Source organism: Oppia nitens, unplaced genomic scaffold, assembly GCF_028296485.1.
Source record: "Oppia nitens isolate AA-2021 unplaced genomic scaffold, nextdenovo-longstitch-racon4-pilon3 scaffold5_pilon_pilon_pilon, whole genome shotgun sequence".
Taxonomy (NCBI): domain Eukaryota; kingdom Metazoa; phylum Arthropoda; class Arachnida; order Sarcoptiformes; family Oppiidae; genus Oppia; species Oppia nitens.
In genome coordinates, this window is record NW_026533243.1 from 6,489,214 (window position 1) to 6,506,505 (window position 17,292).

Genomic DNA, 17,292 nt, shown 5'->3' on the forward strand with positions numbered 1-17,292 from the left:
GTTTGTGTGTGTGTGTGTGTGTGTGTGTGTATGTATGTATTGTATGTATGTATGTATGTATGTGTGTATGTGTGTGTGTGTGTGTGTGTGTGTGTGTGTGTATGTATGTATGTATGTATGTATGTATGTATGTATGTATGTATGTATGTATGTATGTATGTATGTATGTATGTATGTATGTATGTATGTATGTATGTATGTGTATGTATGTATGTATGTATGTATGTATGTATGTATGTATGTATGTATGTATGTATGTATGTATGTATGTATGTATGTATGTATGTATGTATGTATGTATGTATGTATGTATGTATGTATGTATGTATGTATGTATGTATGTATGTATGTATGTATGTATGTATGTATGTATGTATGTATGTATGTATGTATGTATGTATGTATGTATGTATGTATGTATGTATGTATGTATGTATGTATGTATGTATGTATGTGTATGTATGTATGTATGTATGTATGTATGTATGTATGTATGTATGTATGTATGTATGTATGTATGTATGTATGTATGTATGTATGTATGTATGTATGTATGTATGTATGTATGTATGTATGTATGTATGTATGTATGTATGTATGTATGTATGTATGTATGTATGTATGTATGTATGTATGTATGTATGTATGTATGTATGTATGTATGTATGTATGTATGTATGTATGTATGTATGTATGTATGTATGTATGTATGTATGTATGTATGTATGTATGTATGTATGTATGTATGTATGTATGTATGTATGTATGTATGTATGTATGTATGTATGTATGTATGTATGTATGTATGTATGTATGTATGTATGTATGTATGTATGTATGTATGTATGTATGTATGTATGTATGTATGTATGTATGTATGTATGTATGTATGTATGTATGTATGTATGTATGTATGTATGTATGTATGTATGTATGTATGTATGTATGTATGTATGTATGTATGTATGTATGTATGTATGTATGTATGTATSTATGTATGTATGCAATGTTTTCATAAGTTTTTAAGAGAGAAATTATTATTAAAATATATAAATATAATTGAAATGACGAGACACTGATTGCTGACTAAACGTAATGCAATGCAATTCCTTCTCACTCTTGAGTCTTGACACACAAAAAATCTTATTCATTGAATTGATTGCATATATAATTACATTATTATTAATATTATTATTATTACTGCATTATGTAACGTGTAATGTATTTTCAATTTATCCCTCAAATCTTGTTATATGTTTCCTAGAAATCAAGTAATCATATTTTGATAAAATAATAAATTAGCGTTTAATTGTCACTAGAAATGCTAAATGAAAAATAGACAATATAAAATAATATGTCATATAAAATCAACAAAAATTAAATATAAAAAGTAATATAATATGTTTAATAAATTTCCAATATATTTAATAATATATATATATATTATATTATATTAGAGAATAACATACTTATAACTGACCCTTTTTTCTCTAATTTTCTAACTTCTAAACCTTAAACCTATAAAAAATTGATATTATATAATATATTAATAACTTGAAATGCCTTTAATTTGTAAATATCATATACTCTATCATTTTATATCGTCTCTAAAGTTATATAACAGTTGACATATTTTGTTGCCTTTTCATACTTGTATTCACTAAACAAATAAAACAAGAAATATTATTATCATATAATTCCAGTAAAGTTTTTAATACATTATAAGACTAGTATACAAAAGTACAGTACTTTCCAATAGAAATCTATTGACAATAATTTTTACACAATTTTAATGGATTTGTGATTTTTCGAAAACATTATTTTCTAGATTTAATATATTTTCAATTTTGTTGTTATTAAAAAATTCAGAAAATATAATGAGTATATAAATACAATAGATGTAATGGCATTAAAACATTTCAACCACTAATCAGATGTTTGTATGACTTAATTTAAAATTTTATTGCAAAACGAAACAATTTATTTTATAGATTACGTTGATTTTAATAAAAAAAACAAAAACAAATTTATTTTGAAAATTATAATAATTTGATAAAAAGTTTATCACGAATAGTAAGTTACGGCACTATTCCCGGAGTCTGATATTGTCTTAAACAATAAAAATTAAAAATACTATTCTTATAAAATAACCGCCGATTCCCTAACAGTCTATATGTGTGTATATACTGTATTGTAATGTATTTTTAATTTTTGACCACAACTTGATAAATGAATACTTAAAAACAGGTACTTTACGTATAATATGATGATAATAATTTGGCAAACATGCACATCAAATAAATTTTCGCAAACAATTTTTTTAAATATTAACATTATTTACATCACTTTTTAATTATAATTTCTGTAACCAAACAATTTTTCGCAATTACATTGTGACTCATAAAAATTCAAGTGTTTTCATTTGTAAAAAAGCTGTAAAAATAGATTTAATGTATGCAATAAACTTAAAACAATTAAATGTTTATTTATTACAATTTTTGTCAAAAAATACATGTATTACTTTTAAAAAAATTACTGCAATATATAAATAGGTTTTTATTAAATTAAATTATTAGTAAGTGAAAGCATAGTTAAAAGTCATTTTTGTTTTAATTTAGATTACGTTTTATGAGACTAAATAATAATGTATAGCTTTTAAATTATATAAATTTTTATATATTATAATTTTTTTAATTGCTTTGATTTTGCAAAATAAATTACTTATAAAAATATACAGTAGATATACTACTGTATATAATATAAGTGTATATACTGTACAAAAATATAGCTGAGAATTATTTTTGAGGGCAAATATATTTTTATGACAATTACGGTATTATTGCAACAAAATCTCAGTGATTCAAAAAATTGAATTAAATAACAATAAAAATATATTAAATAAGAAAATAATAGCACTAATAGTACTAATAGTACTAATTTACTAAATAGTAACTATAAATTGAGAGCTTTTTCCTCAAGAATAGTACTTTAATATTATCCATCTCTCACTAAACCGTTATTAAATTATTATAAATATTTAATTGAACTCAACTGTCATTAAAAATCAATTAAAATCAATTATAAAGCAATAGACCTAAGCTATAGATTGTTCCTATTTTTAAAAAGTGATTTAACTTTTCATATATTAATATCGTTTATATATCAGTAAAAAACAATTGACCTCTTCATGTATAACTCATTTGTTTATGATTTCATTTATTAAATTAAAATAATTTAATATTAATGATAAATATAATTATTGTTTTAAAGGAAATCTTAGTTTTCTTGGATTGTTTTCAAAAGTAGTTCTAAATAATTGTAAATTAATTATATTTGTATTATTTTTTTTTGATTTACTTTTTATTTATATGGAAAAGTTTCACATGATTATCATTAGCAAAAAACAACAATTTATAAATTATAATATAATTTCACTATTTTAGTATTTTTAATAAATTAACGGTAAAAGTTTTTATTATTCAGTAAATTTAGTGTATCTAAAGATAGTATTGTTATGTATAACTTGTTTAAGCATTTATTTTTACGGTTATATTATTATACTCATAAATAACAATATCGTTGGACAAAATTTTTTTTGCTGTTTACACAATTTTATGAGAATATGTATAAATATATATTAATTACAATTACTTCATCTCTCTCTCTCTCTCTCTCTCTCTCTCTCTYTCTCTCTCTCTCTCTCTYTCTTTCTTTCTCTCTTTCTCTCTCCCCAACTATCTCTCAATCCATTTATTTTACTTACTCACTAACACTCGTAAAAAGCAATAAATAAATAATTTGTATAAATATCAAGTTTTTTTTAATAAAAAATAATCACAAATTGTTATCCAATGAATACCTTTAGGCTATTGACAGTACTTTATATACCTTATTGAATATATACTGTAATATCCATTTAGGCCTTGAGTTTGACATTTTATGTGTTGACTCTTTTGGCGTAAATTATTTTATATTAATCTAAACTCTATATTACTATAATGAGTTAGATATACTATACATTTCACACATAAATCAAGTTTTTTAAATAGATAAGTTAATTTTTTAAAAATTTATTACACATTTTGTTTAAGTATTTTTTTCAATGAATCCCATCTAATTGAAAAATATTTGAAATTTTAACCTAGTTTGAAGTTTTTAATTATTATTAATATTTATTCTTAWGTAGAAAATTAAAAATTATTAAATTTTCAAGCATTAATTTTTGTTAGTTAAATAACATTTTAAAATATTTTCCAAAATATTCATTTCAATTGGTTTTTTGTATATATTAGTATTATATAACTTTATTCTCAAAATTGTTAAATTATTAAATATTCCCCAACTTTTAAATTAATATTTTTAATATAAATTAGATATTTATATTCACTAATAATTACGTATTTTTGTGTATCAATTATTATTTACTTCAATTTTTAAAGGCAGACAGCAAATGTTTTTTTGTGACTAATTAGCATTTAAATTATTAATTATCTCAATGGAGAAAACATTTATTTTCCTAAAAGTAATTTTATTTCATAATATACTATACTATTTTTTCTCTTTTAAAACTAAAATATATTTATATAATATAATTACATATATAGTACTTTATATATACTACATTATATATAAAGTATAATATACAACCAAACATATGATTAAAAAATGGGATAGACTAACAACGAATAAATTCCCCCCAATATTTCGGAAACATAAAACTTTAAATACATATTGCGATTAAACTATATATACTGTACTAAAAAAATGTTTCGTGTATTAGTTTATTATGCAGTAATGTAATGTAATTTGATTTATAGATCCATAAACTTTAGACTAAATATTAGAATCATAGAAATTATTACAATTTTTTAATAATCAAATAACTAATCGATCTATTCTTAGATTTGTCAGAAAATCTTATCTCAAAATAGGACTTATCTGTCAATTGTTGGAAACTTGTGAACAATATTCGAGTTTGGATTTGATTAAGAAATATAGCGAATGTTATGTTWAGATAATTGCAATTTTGCTAATAATTGATTGTTAACTAACGATAGTATCCAACGTTTATATAATTCTTAACATTATTATTGAAAACAATAAATTGTCGGCAAATAACARATATTCAATTGTATTGATGAAGGAATATAAGCACCAATTAAACAAAAGCTGAGACACGGATGTCAACAGATGATGATAATGAATGTGAAGTCAACATAACATTAGACTATTAGAGAGACACACAAAGTGGTCACAAGTAATACTGATATGATTTCTGTTATTAGAAACTAAGCAAAAATTTTGTCATTAAATGAGAGGCCAAACAAAGTCAGAAACACACACACAATATAAAGATTTGGATGACTATTCAATTGATGTCTTGTGTCTATTGATTGATTTGTGTTGTGCTGTGAGTGATATTTTTCATAATATTAATGTCAACCAACAAAATATCAACAAAAAATTGATTTTAAAAAATTAAATTATAACTAAAGTTTTTTATTTGTAATAATAGAGTAGTTATTGTTAAWTGTTATTAATATATTTATAATTTACAATTCRTTTAATCTGTGGTTTTGTCTTAAATTTGAAATTAACTGAAAATTTATTTGATTGTAATCTTCAAAAACTAAGATAAAAATAAAGAATAAAAAGCAAGAGATAATATATCATATAATAACCTCTTATACAGTATTATAATATCATATTTTAAGCGACAATAATATTGCTGTCATACAGTAATACCCATATTATATGATATATATCATAACTAGCGTTTACGATGTCACACCATTAATATGGGGTTTCATATGCTATCTAATCATATAATATAAAATTAATTAATATAAAATAAATTTTATTTTTATTTTAAATATATATATTTTTTGGTTATTGTTTGCTTTATCAAACAAAACAAATAGTCTATTATTTTAAATAACAATTTTGTTTCATTCATTTCTTAAACCATTATATATCTAATATATATTTTMGTTTCTTTCTTTCCGTTTTTATCACTAATACGACAACAATATAAAGAGTTTATAAAACAATGCTTTAAGAAGATTGAGTTTGAGATTCAATAAAAAATATAAGTTTCTATAGTTGTGACAGACTTTCCCTTGACTTTGGTTTAGGCTATTATGTGTTTGAAGTCTCTCTCTCTCTCTCTCTCTCTCTCTCTCTCTCTCTCTCTCTCTCTCTCTCTCTCTCTCTCTCTCTCTCTCTCTCTCTCTCTCTCTCTGTTGAAGTCTCACTGAAAATCACTTAACAATCTCTTTAGGATCAATGATCTTTATTTTGGACTACAATTTAAAGATTAAATGCAATTAACGACAATATATGAGAACCAAAAAAGCGAGTGATTCTGATAGTTGAGTGCAGTGTTGTATAAGTTGTGGCAAAAAACACAAAATCTAATCAAAAAGAGAAAGATAGACACGAAATGAAACGACTATTTATAATCTCATAAATCACATCATCATATAATGGTAACTCTTGTTAGACATCGAGGGTTTGTCTCTCACTTAAAAACATATACAACTCATATCAGTTACCATTCATTTACTTTACACTTAGGATATCATATGTACTTAAATATAGCCTAAAAATATCTTAAATTAGAGAAAAAAATAAGTTTCTCAATARAAAACTAATTTCATTATCAATGCATTTAAAGTTGTTTTAGAAAAATTTGAAGCCTTTTTAAAAATGATGTTTTATTTTAGCGTAAATTTCTTGTTAAATCAGTTATAAAATTTGTTTATATAAAAGAAATAAACAATTACTTTTAAAACAAATAATTTTTTGAAACTATTATTTCTACTTAAAATTATTAGCTTTATGTTAACAAAATATTAAATATTACAACTTAAAATTATAAACTTATTAAATTGAATTTGTAATTATACATTTTTTAATTAAATAAACTTAGTGATTTATGTTTATTAACGCAATTGAATTGGCATTTAAATTGAAAATAATATTATATGCTTATTTAATTAATTGAATCATTTAAAAAAATAATTGAAAATCGGCTTTCATTAAACAATATATATATATATATTATATAATAAAATAGAGATATATAATATAATTAATGCTATGTCATCTTATGTAATACAAATTGCAATCATTATTTTACATAATCATTGCAAAAATTATTTAACTTTATTTGAGATGTTTTTCTTTATCACCACTTAATTGATAAAATATTAAACCCAAGTTTAATTAAGAGGCCATACAAATATTTTTAATCAAAATAGTTTCATATTAACTGATATTTTTTAATAATATTTTGTTATTATTTAGAAATTGGAAATTTTGATAACAATTATTTTTTTATATTTTTATAACTAAAAATTAATCAAAATAATAACATTTTTGATAAAACAGTTTATGTAATATAAGCTAATAATAAAAATACTGAATATAAAATAAAAAACTAATTTCAAATTTATCGGCGATCTAAAAGTTATTCAGTAATTAATTGGTGACTCCCTTTTGGATCAAATGTTCAATTATGCCATTTTCAACACTTAGGTAATATAGACAACAAAACATATTTAAATCTCATCAAAAATGTTTGAGCTTTTAAAACATTAAAAAATAACAAATAATTCATAAAAATAAAATGCAATTTTTGAATGATTTTTGATTTGCAATTCATATGAATATATCATAATTTATTAACTAAACATTAAAGAGAAAAGAAAAAACACAAAAATATTATTTATAAGAAAAAGCAACACAAATAAAAATTAATGTAAATTAATGTTATACTGTATATAGAGATGAGTTGACTTTTTTTTGTTAAATTTGATGACAAAATCATACAATCATTAGTAAGAAACTCATTAATCTATTTAATGATGTTTTGGTCAATAATTTGCTATATATTTCTCTCTCAATTCACTCTTTACTACAATAAAGCTATAGATAGTATACTATAATGATTTGTCAGACAATTGGGTTAAAATTATTGTAACAAAAATGTCGATTAAAATCATTTAGTGATACAAAAGCAATTGAGAGCACTGGAGTTCAGCTCCTTTCGGTTGATGGCTATCGAAGCCCATCCTATCCTATACTTTACTATCTATTCAGTCTCGTTATGGCTCAGGGATTAYCACAAAGAAAGTGACGATCCGTTCCATAGTATGGCCTTTCTTACAAAATACATAAGCGTATAATACAATCGAGAAAATTACTCATTTTATGGACAAAATAAGTGTATATCATATGTAAAAGTTTGTGATATACACAATATATATATATACGTATGTATGTATGTGTGTAACTGTATGTACTTATGATATGTTGTAATAGTTTTTTTATAATAGTTGTTGTGATACAGTGGCAAACATTTGGTCCGCAGTTTATGGCTGTCCTTGGCTTCGATGTCAAAGTGAATGATCTCATACAAGGCCGACCACTAGCTGTTTGCCTTTTTAAGCGCCAACACTACAACATACCTAACAGCTAACAGCTTCTCAATACTAACCCAACAACACGTATGCGAAAATTCTTTGCTCGACTGGTATGAKAAGCGATGCACCGGTGGTCCACACATACGGACCAATACTATACATCAACTTTCAAAACTGGTTATCCTTCAGCTGATCGCTGGCGATGAGCTGAAAGGGATCTCTTATGTATACAATATATACTCTATACTGAGTATACACTTATATAACTTAGTGACAAAACGATTAAAAACTCTTCAATTTTTGTAATTAAGTTAGATTTTTGACTCTCTATATACTAATATATCTTCAATTATTATTTCACTTAATATTAGTCATTATTATATCATATATAAAGGTATTATATTTTTAAATGATTTTAAACAAAAAGGCAAATCATGTGATTCATTAAATTAGTAAAACAGAAGTTTTTTTAGTGGGAGTCTAAAGGCGTCAACAATTGATTAGACGATTAAGATCTTTGTTTGAATATTTGCTGCAAAATAAAGACAGTTTAGAAACATTTAATTTGTCGGAAAATTAATGCAATCGATTGATATTCAAAAAAGCTTATCAATTGATTAGTCATTAGATAGTAAAAAGAATTTAAGACAATATAGTTCAACAACACAACTAATATTAAGTTAAAATAAATGGCAATTAATTTTTTGATAACTTTTTTTCACATTATTTGCTAAAATAGTATTTACTTTATGAGTGATTGCTTAGTAATACATGTATAATATAAAATATATACTGTATATGAAATTTGTTATGTATATGACAAATGACTATAATTTTCATTTCAAATTCAATTTCAATGGCATAACTAAAAGCACAAAATTATTATATAATTAGAGAAAAACAAAAATAAAATATTTAACAATTTACAAATAATAATAATATAGTGTTGGCTAATAAAACGTTATCTAATAAAAGTATGTTTTGTCTAACAGTCCATCAATTTTGTTGAGACATTTTCGCTTTATTTGATTCATTTGTCGACTCATTTAATCTCATCTCTTCATCGATCCGTTCCTTTGCTCTGACGACCTGTAAATTCATATAAAATATATATACACTTAAAAAATAATTAAAACTTTAATTTATTTATATTATTTGACTAAAACTTAAATAACTGTTATTAAAAAACTAATTATTAAAATATCAGATCATTATTTTGTTGGTATAAGTTGTAAAAACTTTGTATCAAATATAAAAATTTTGGGCAAAAGTGCTGCTAAAACAGTATAAAGTATGCCAGCCGTCAGTCCCCATATTCGCGGATTGTTTTTATCGGTATCAGTAAATACAGGTGTAATCCAACCGGCCTTCCAATGAGTAGACTTCCAATTTCGTTGATCGATAAGTCGTTTTAGAGGTACAGTAAACACAGTCTCGACTTCATCTTTGTTTATGCGTGAAGTGAAATCATAGTCAGATATATCGATAAATCCAAGAACTGGATGCACGAGAGCACCACTCAATGCAGGGAATGAATTCAAAGCACCGAAGACTTTGATACAATTCTCTTCAATACCGAGTTCTTCTACTGTCTCTCTCACAGCTGTTCTAATCATTTCATTATTGTCGATGTGATCTTCAATACCACCCGGAAAGCAAACTTCTCCCCTATGATTGGTCAGAGTATTTGATCTTTGAGTTAGCAGAACTGCTGGCTGGTTGTCCTTTAGACGACAAAAAGGTACCAAAACAGCAGCTTTTGATGGCTCTCGAGTGCGGCCAATGGTAAARGATTTCTTCGGGCGAACTATTTTTATGTCTTGTAATGTTTTGATACAATTCATTATATTCTGTTCACTAATTGCTTCTTCAAATACATCATCGCTAATGTTATCCACAGATGTGTGCAAACAATTTGTTTGTATTATAAATGTCGGATTTGACTTCATTTGCGACACATGATTGATGTTAACAATTGGTAAAAGTAAATGATATGTATTCCCACAGAGTCTTGACATTGGTTTTGTGGCCATTAGTTTAGTCCAGTTTTGCAGATATTTCTAATTACAGGCATTTTTCAGTTTTTTGATTTGCATTTTATTTGAAATCATTTATTAAAAGCATTTATGTATTAGTTATTAATTACTAAACTATAGACCCATACATTCAATTAAATTTAATAAAAATATCAATACATAACACRACAGTTGTAAAGAAGTTAATAGTTTTAACAAATAAGACGACAATTAATACCAACCTTTGACTGTATATAAAAGGATCCGCCTTTGGATTTGTCGTTCACTTCAAGCAAATGATTATAATTTTTAAGAATCGATTCTTCATTAGGTTTCGTAAGTTTCATATCCTCGACGTTTAGTATTTGCATCGCTTCCTAAAAAAAATTCAAAGATATTCCTCATTAGACAAACAAATCTATTATCAAAATTAGAGTCAAGACATCACTTGTAAACTCATCCCGAAATTGGTGTTAACCGATCCAGAGTTGGATTCGTTGTTTGCGCGCCTCTGATTAGCMGCCGATTGACTGGCTTTTTGGTGACAAACAAAAAGTTAAATATTAGTTAATTGCATTACAAATCATTGTTGTGTCCACTGGTCATCATTACCGGCAAATTCTTGTCTGAGCGCCCGAGTGAAGGCCCGCGCGACCACCTGTGCTCCCAATACGACAATTTGGGCCAAATATTTGGCCTAATATTTCATCAAATAATATATTCATTACATATTTGCTTACAATCGGTGGACACGACTTACCATTTGATTGATATTATTGACAATAAGTGATAAATAATTAGTAAATAAATTATGATTTAATTGATCGCAAAAAACAATACATTAATTGAATTTAATATTAAATTGTATTAAATTGTGAAATCATTTACACATTTGTTTCATAAAACGCATATAAACTATGCTATCATTTGATAATAACATGCCTTTCAATAATACATTTTTGTTGAAACATATCATTGCGTTTCAAGAGTTAGTTGTCTGCAATTATTTGTTATAATTTGTACGCTTTGTGTCAATTGAATGATGAAATAGATTACCAAATGATTATAATATGTAATATCCGATAAACAGTACATAAAGTAGTGATAATTATAAAAGTTTTCTAATTTAGACAAAAAATCAATGTTTTTAATCGTAAACTTAATATACATTTAATTTTTTAAATAAACATTTTAGTTCATTCATATAATAAAATAAATACAACTGCTAATTAAATTAACAATATTTTAGTTTTATATTACTTTATTATTTTTATGTAAAAATATAAATATAATAATTACCGTATTTATCAAATCATTATAAACGATAGTTTTCTCAATAATGAGTTAATTATTTGATATATTTGTCACTAACGAAGTGTATCCCATGTTATCATCGTTTTCTAAAAATAAAGTAATATTACAGTAAATATCGAAATTCATTGAAAAATCAATTACTGATATCTATTTCCAAATATGATGTCCACATCTGGAACTCCCTTTTGGTGTTGATATTTGCGTCGGTAACCGGCGTTTGTTGTTCCCGAAGCTGTCGTTCCTTTTTCTAGTTCAGCGTCTCTGTCCTCCATTTCTCGTCTCTCATTAATATCTAAAATCAATTTTTTAATATTTTTCTTTTCAGCCTTTTCTTCCTCTTCTCTAGCCTTAAGAGTTGCCACAAATTCTGAATCTATCGGGACGTCTACATTCTTAAGCACCGGTTTATTGCCTTTACTTTTAGTCATAATCATGAAGTTTATGGTTGGAGTCTCTTCTTTGATCTCATTCAGTCCTGAATTGTCAGAAAAAGCAACTTTTTTCGGTTGATTTCTATTCACCGGAATCACAATATCAGTGTTACTTCTGACCATTTCTTGACTTCTGGAGACTAGCGATTCACTCATCATTTTATCGAAATCTTTTAGAAAGTCGTCGTCTTCAGGACAGTGAATAACTTTTGGACCACTTTGTGGACCATTTGGATCTCGTAAGTCAGTATCGGATAGAATGTTAGCATCACTTTCACTGCCATTATTGTCCTCATCATCAGTTGTTGTCCGTTGTCTGAACTCAATTTGTTGTCCAATTGGCGCGTATTCATCATCAGAACTATATATTTCATCACTTTCTCCTAATTCCTTAATTGTAGTCAAACCAGAGTTTTGTTCATCACTGATATCATCTGTATGTCCCTCATGTCTATCGAGTTTATAATTTGGTAAAATCTCCTGAACTTTAGGAGTCAATTCATTGAGCAAATCGTCGACACGAGTGGAGGCGGACTCATAGGAGTCGGCAAACTTGAACTTAGGTCTCAACAAAAGTATTACATCTTTGAATAAATAAATCATTGAGAAATGAAACGGATTGTCCTCATTATAAAATTCATACGTTCTCTTAAACCAATAATATTTCTATAAATTAATATAATTATTAATTAACTTTTTTAACAAAAAATTTAATTAAAACTTCAATTATATAAACCTGAAAAAAGAAGAGAAAACAGTCGAGTTTTTTCTTAGCCAAACCAGAACTGAAATATTGACCACACGTTTCCAACAGTTGACAAATAAGTCTTATTCGGATAAGATTTTCGGGCGGATCTAATGGACTGTAAACTGAATGATCATAAATAACACCAAATGTTGTGAAGGAATATAAAACTTTGAAGACAATAGAAGAATCAATTAATCGATAGTTATAGAGTTCACCCAAATATCTAGACATTGAAATTCTTCTTTGATTGTATTTCGGTAAATTCATTTCCATTCCAAGCCTAATGTCTTCGAGTACGCCATCAATTAGTTGAGGTGCGATCCACTCCTGAAATGAGTTGAGACCGGCTAATAGTTTGGCGACACATCGGACGTTGAAGAACTTGACATTCCATATGGCAATCAAACATTTGATTGTATAGGAAACCATATCCGGGTCATCCCAATTCAGTTTACGAATTTGTCGCAATATTTTATCCACATTTGCTTTGGATAAGTCGTGATAAAGTAATTTTCTAATGTATTGATGTATTGGAGGTCTTTCTATTCGAGTAATCTAACCATTAAACCGTTAATTATTAATTTAAATTATATTATTAATTTATAAAAACAAATTATAAAAAATACATACGGCTTGTGATTCGGGAGGATTAGCAAAATAATAAGCATTTTCAATGTTTGTTGCGTATAGAGAACCAAATGGTAAGAGAGCTTTCTTACGCATCATTTGATCCAAAAGAAGTTTAGTTCGCAAATGTGAATCAGTCGATCGATACAGATATCGACCACAAGTTTCCAATAAATTACAGGTCATCTCAATGTGATGGTGACGGAAGTCTGATAATAATAACTGCAAAAAATTATGTTATTTAAACAACTGATTATGTTTTTTGAAATTAAAAAAAACAAACTTTAAAGCAATGAAGTGCTTCAGATTTGGGAAAGATTTCAAATTTAACTAATTCTCCGATAAACCGAACGTTTTTGACTTTACTTTCGATGTTTATTTGATCTTTCTTTCTGAACAAAAATTTAAAATCTTGTTTAAGAAGTGCTACTAAATCGGTGGCAATATTTGGCATAATTGGTGATATCTGTGCCACAAAACGTGAATAGAATGGCAACAAATCGAGTCGAGTTCGCGGAACAGTAAACAGCGATCGGACCAATTTCTTGCGATTAGATTTAGTATTAAGATTCGTACAGAAATCGATGGCCGCCTTATCGATAACATCTCTGTTAACACAATGAAGCATTGAATTGAAAAACTGTTCCAAAAGTACTTTATTTGACACTTTAATTGCCGCCCCTTTTGTAGAGTCGTCGTCGCTTTCATCGCCTTCAATGTCGACAACAGGTTCTGCAGGATCTGTAATATCATCATCTATATCGACAATATCATCGATTAACTCAATAATTGTTTCGTCATTATCTGTCTTTATCTCATCTTTATTTTCATCTTTAACTTCATCTTTATTCTCGTCTTTATCTTCATCTTTATTCTCGTCTTTATTTTCATTTTGTTCTGATTTAATTTCAGCCTCTTTTACACAATCTTTATATAAAATCGATGGTATTATAGATTTCAAATCAGGTAAGTGTTGATAAAATATTCGGGTGTCTTCATCCTCCCAAAGAGCTCCCTCTTCAAACTCAGGCTGTCCTTTGAATCTATTAGAAACATCAAAATTCATTGTGGCGTTAGTATCGTCATTATCATCGGAAAACTCTGACAAATCCGGTGCTAAAATGGGTAAATCTTCGTCAACAATATCAGCGTATTGTTGAGTAGATGACCACAACTTTTGCCAATCAAGTTGTTTGGTCTCAAACTTCATTTTTCTTTCCTTAGGAATTTCACCTTTCATTTGAAGTGTTTTTCTGATTTGTTTCTCTTGATTCTGAAGTTGTTTGTGATCATTGACAACATGTGAACACAACGATCGATAATATTCGCGTAAAAGATTTTGAACGCCTTTTTTGCGATCAGTTTGAAGAAATACACTCTGAGGTATTGACAACAAATACTTTTCGGACAACAATCGCATCTTTCGCGGCACAAATCCTGCGTAATCATCGCCGCAATGACGACAAAAAGCTAACAATATATTAAGATTTTGATGATTTTCTTTATCGGTGGTCGTTAATAATGTTAACAGATTTCCTAAAACTGGAAGTCCTTCTTTGAGTGTAAAAATACCCGAAGATATTAGTTCAGCAAACAACCGAATATCTATTCGCATTTTTGATGCGTTAATTGAATCGCCGGCTTTCTTCGGAAAATTTTTAAGCCACGACTCGAGTAGTTGTCCAGAAAAATCGGGATATCTTTGATGGAGAGCCGAACATATCTTTATAGCCATCGGTATTTCGTTGAGTTTGATCTTCGCTTCAACGATAGAAATGGCCACTTCTGAGATATATTTACTTAGATTAAGACCATTCATGTCCTTAAAAATGGACTCTTTCTGTGCGTCCGTCATATTCTTCAACTTCTTGACAAATGTTGAATTCTTTTTGATGGAAGAGTCCAATCGTGCAAAAAACGATTCTTCAGGATATTTGATGTTTTCTTTACTGTTTTCATGTCTTTGACTTTGTTTCAGTTTTAGCCGTTCTTCGCATTCATTGATAAACGCGTGAATCAGTTGTTTTTGGTCCAACTCTTCATTGTTTTGGTCTTCATTGTTGTCATTTGGGTCACCACTTGTCGACTCAGTATTGTTCACGTCTGCTGTCAATTCTGTTTGTGTCTGCAAATCAAATACATTTGTTATCATCTGATTTACGCAAACATATATAAACATACCATTTGTGGATCCATTGTGTGATTGTTTAAGATTTGTAGACAAATGTCATTCAAAATGATAGCATAAGTAATGTCTTCATACAAGACATGTATTGTGTCTTCAATTCATTTAATGACTCGAATTGTATTCAAAGTTTTGACTAAACAGTGAATACAAACACACACTAAACAAGTGGTAAACATTGGTTTGCAATAAACAGTTGTTTGCAAACATTTATAGTTTAAATCAATACTTTTTATATGATTAGTGTCAACAAAATATTTTAATAAATTGTATACATAAACAACAAAACCATAGAAACGTTTGGAGAAATGTTTTTGTATTTAATTTAAGATTTAATCTGAACTTTAAATTAACGTTTTATATCATATGATAATTGTTGACCAATTGAGGTGATGTCTGCATCAGAGACTGTATGCCATCACAGGTGGTATTTGCAGCCAATATTCAGCTCATTTTGGTTGCATTACAATGAATGTCAACAATGGTTGCGAAAAAGTGGTCACAAATCGGTCCAATTTGATGACGACCTCATGAAGAACGAGTGTCACAACTGTTCCCAACATGTGATTGACAATACATTTGACAACAAAAGTTACAGCGATTGTACCGACACTACAGTTAATTCATTGCATCAAAGATTGGATTCTTTGGAAACGATTGACGAAAGCGAGTATGAGTTGGAGTCAGAGATCAGACTCGACAGCGATAACAACGAACAGGAAGTGACGGATGAATATCTTGAGTTTGTTTTGCAAACCAAAAGACATCAATTGGAGAGAAAAAGACTTAAAGAGAAGAGACAGTTATATAACGAAAGAGTAGAGTATATAGATATTAGTCGTTTGGAGTCATTTTCCCGCCGCAGTATTGCCCCGAAAAAGTCCAATAAAAATGTGAAATCCGGTAATAAAATGGACACAAATGAGGGAACAGACTGTAGAGTGAAAAGTGATCACGACTTGAAACGAGAGAAAATGCATGAACTCTATGGTGAAGACTATAATATGATTCAAGGCATGGAAACGGCTATTCAATTGAATTTTGACCGACTCTGTGATATACATCAACCAAAGTTGTGGCCAATTATGCCGATCCGTATGAATAAAAAAACATGATTTGTATTTTACCATTAGTTTTATATACATATTATTATCATGTCTTATGTKTTTTGTATTGTATGTGTTTTCAACTATTAAAACGTATTAAATTTTGTTAACTAATTTGTTTATATTTTATAATAACTAATATTACTATAATTTTGTTGTTGAATTTACTGTATATTATCTATAATTAAAAATGTAAAATTAGTTTATCAACAAAATTTCTGATGAAGTAAATGACCAAAAAATTTATGTCAAACCATAATAACAACAAAAATCACGAGATTTTTTTAAAGAGCAAAAATATGTTAAAAAATTGAATTAAAATAAACTTCAAATAAACAACAAGTTATGATTGCAAACTAAATATTAAAAGAAAAAAACAATTACAGTAATAAATAACTTGAATTTTATTATAAATATATTAAGGGATTTCACCACATATT

At 27.1% G+C, this 17,292-nt stretch overlaps 3 protein-coding genes across 3 annotated transcripts; 1 reads left to right on the plus strand and 2 right to left on the minus strand.

The window, feature by feature from the left end:
- Window positions 1-9,637: 9,637 nt before the first annotated feature.
- On the minus strand, window positions 9,638-11,412 carry LOC128961664 (uncharacterized). Its single transcript, XM_054307923.1, has 5 exons — window positions 11,202-11,412; window positions 11,054-11,138; window positions 10,890-10,975; window positions 10,684-10,818; window positions 9,638-10,486 (listed from the first exon to the last, which is right to left on the minus strand). The coding sequence occupies exons 1-5, from the start codon at window positions 11,202-11,204 to the stop codon at window positions 9,638-9,640; spliced, it is 1,158 nt and encodes a 385-aa protein (XP_054163898.1). The 5' UTR covers window positions 11,205-11,412.
- A 355-nt stretch (window positions 11,413-11,767) lies between these two features.
- Window positions 11,768-15,925, minus strand: LOC128961019 (regulator of nonsense transcripts 2-like). Its single transcript, XM_054307219.1, has 6 exons — window positions 15,743-15,925; window positions 13,845-15,686; window positions 13,565-13,783; window positions 12,923-13,489; window positions 11,897-12,852; window positions 11,768-11,841 (listed from the first exon to the last, which is right to left on the minus strand). Exons 1-6 carry the CDS (start codon window positions 15,755-15,757, stop codon window positions 11,832-11,834), a joined length of 3,609 nt encoding a protein of 1,202 aa, XP_054163194.1. The 5' UTR covers window positions 15,758-15,925; the 3' UTR covers window positions 11,768-11,831.
- Window positions 15,926-16,027: 102 nt separating this feature from the next.
- On the plus strand, window positions 16,028-16,872 carry LOC128961027 (gem-associated protein 8-like). Its single transcript, XM_054307231.1, has one exon. It carries the CDS (start codon window positions 16,139-16,141, stop codon window positions 16,859-16,861), a length of 723 nt encoding a protein of 240 aa, XP_054163206.1. The 5' UTR covers window positions 16,028-16,138; the 3' UTR covers window positions 16,862-16,872.
- The last annotated feature ends 420 nt before the right edge of the window (window positions 16,873-17,292 follow it).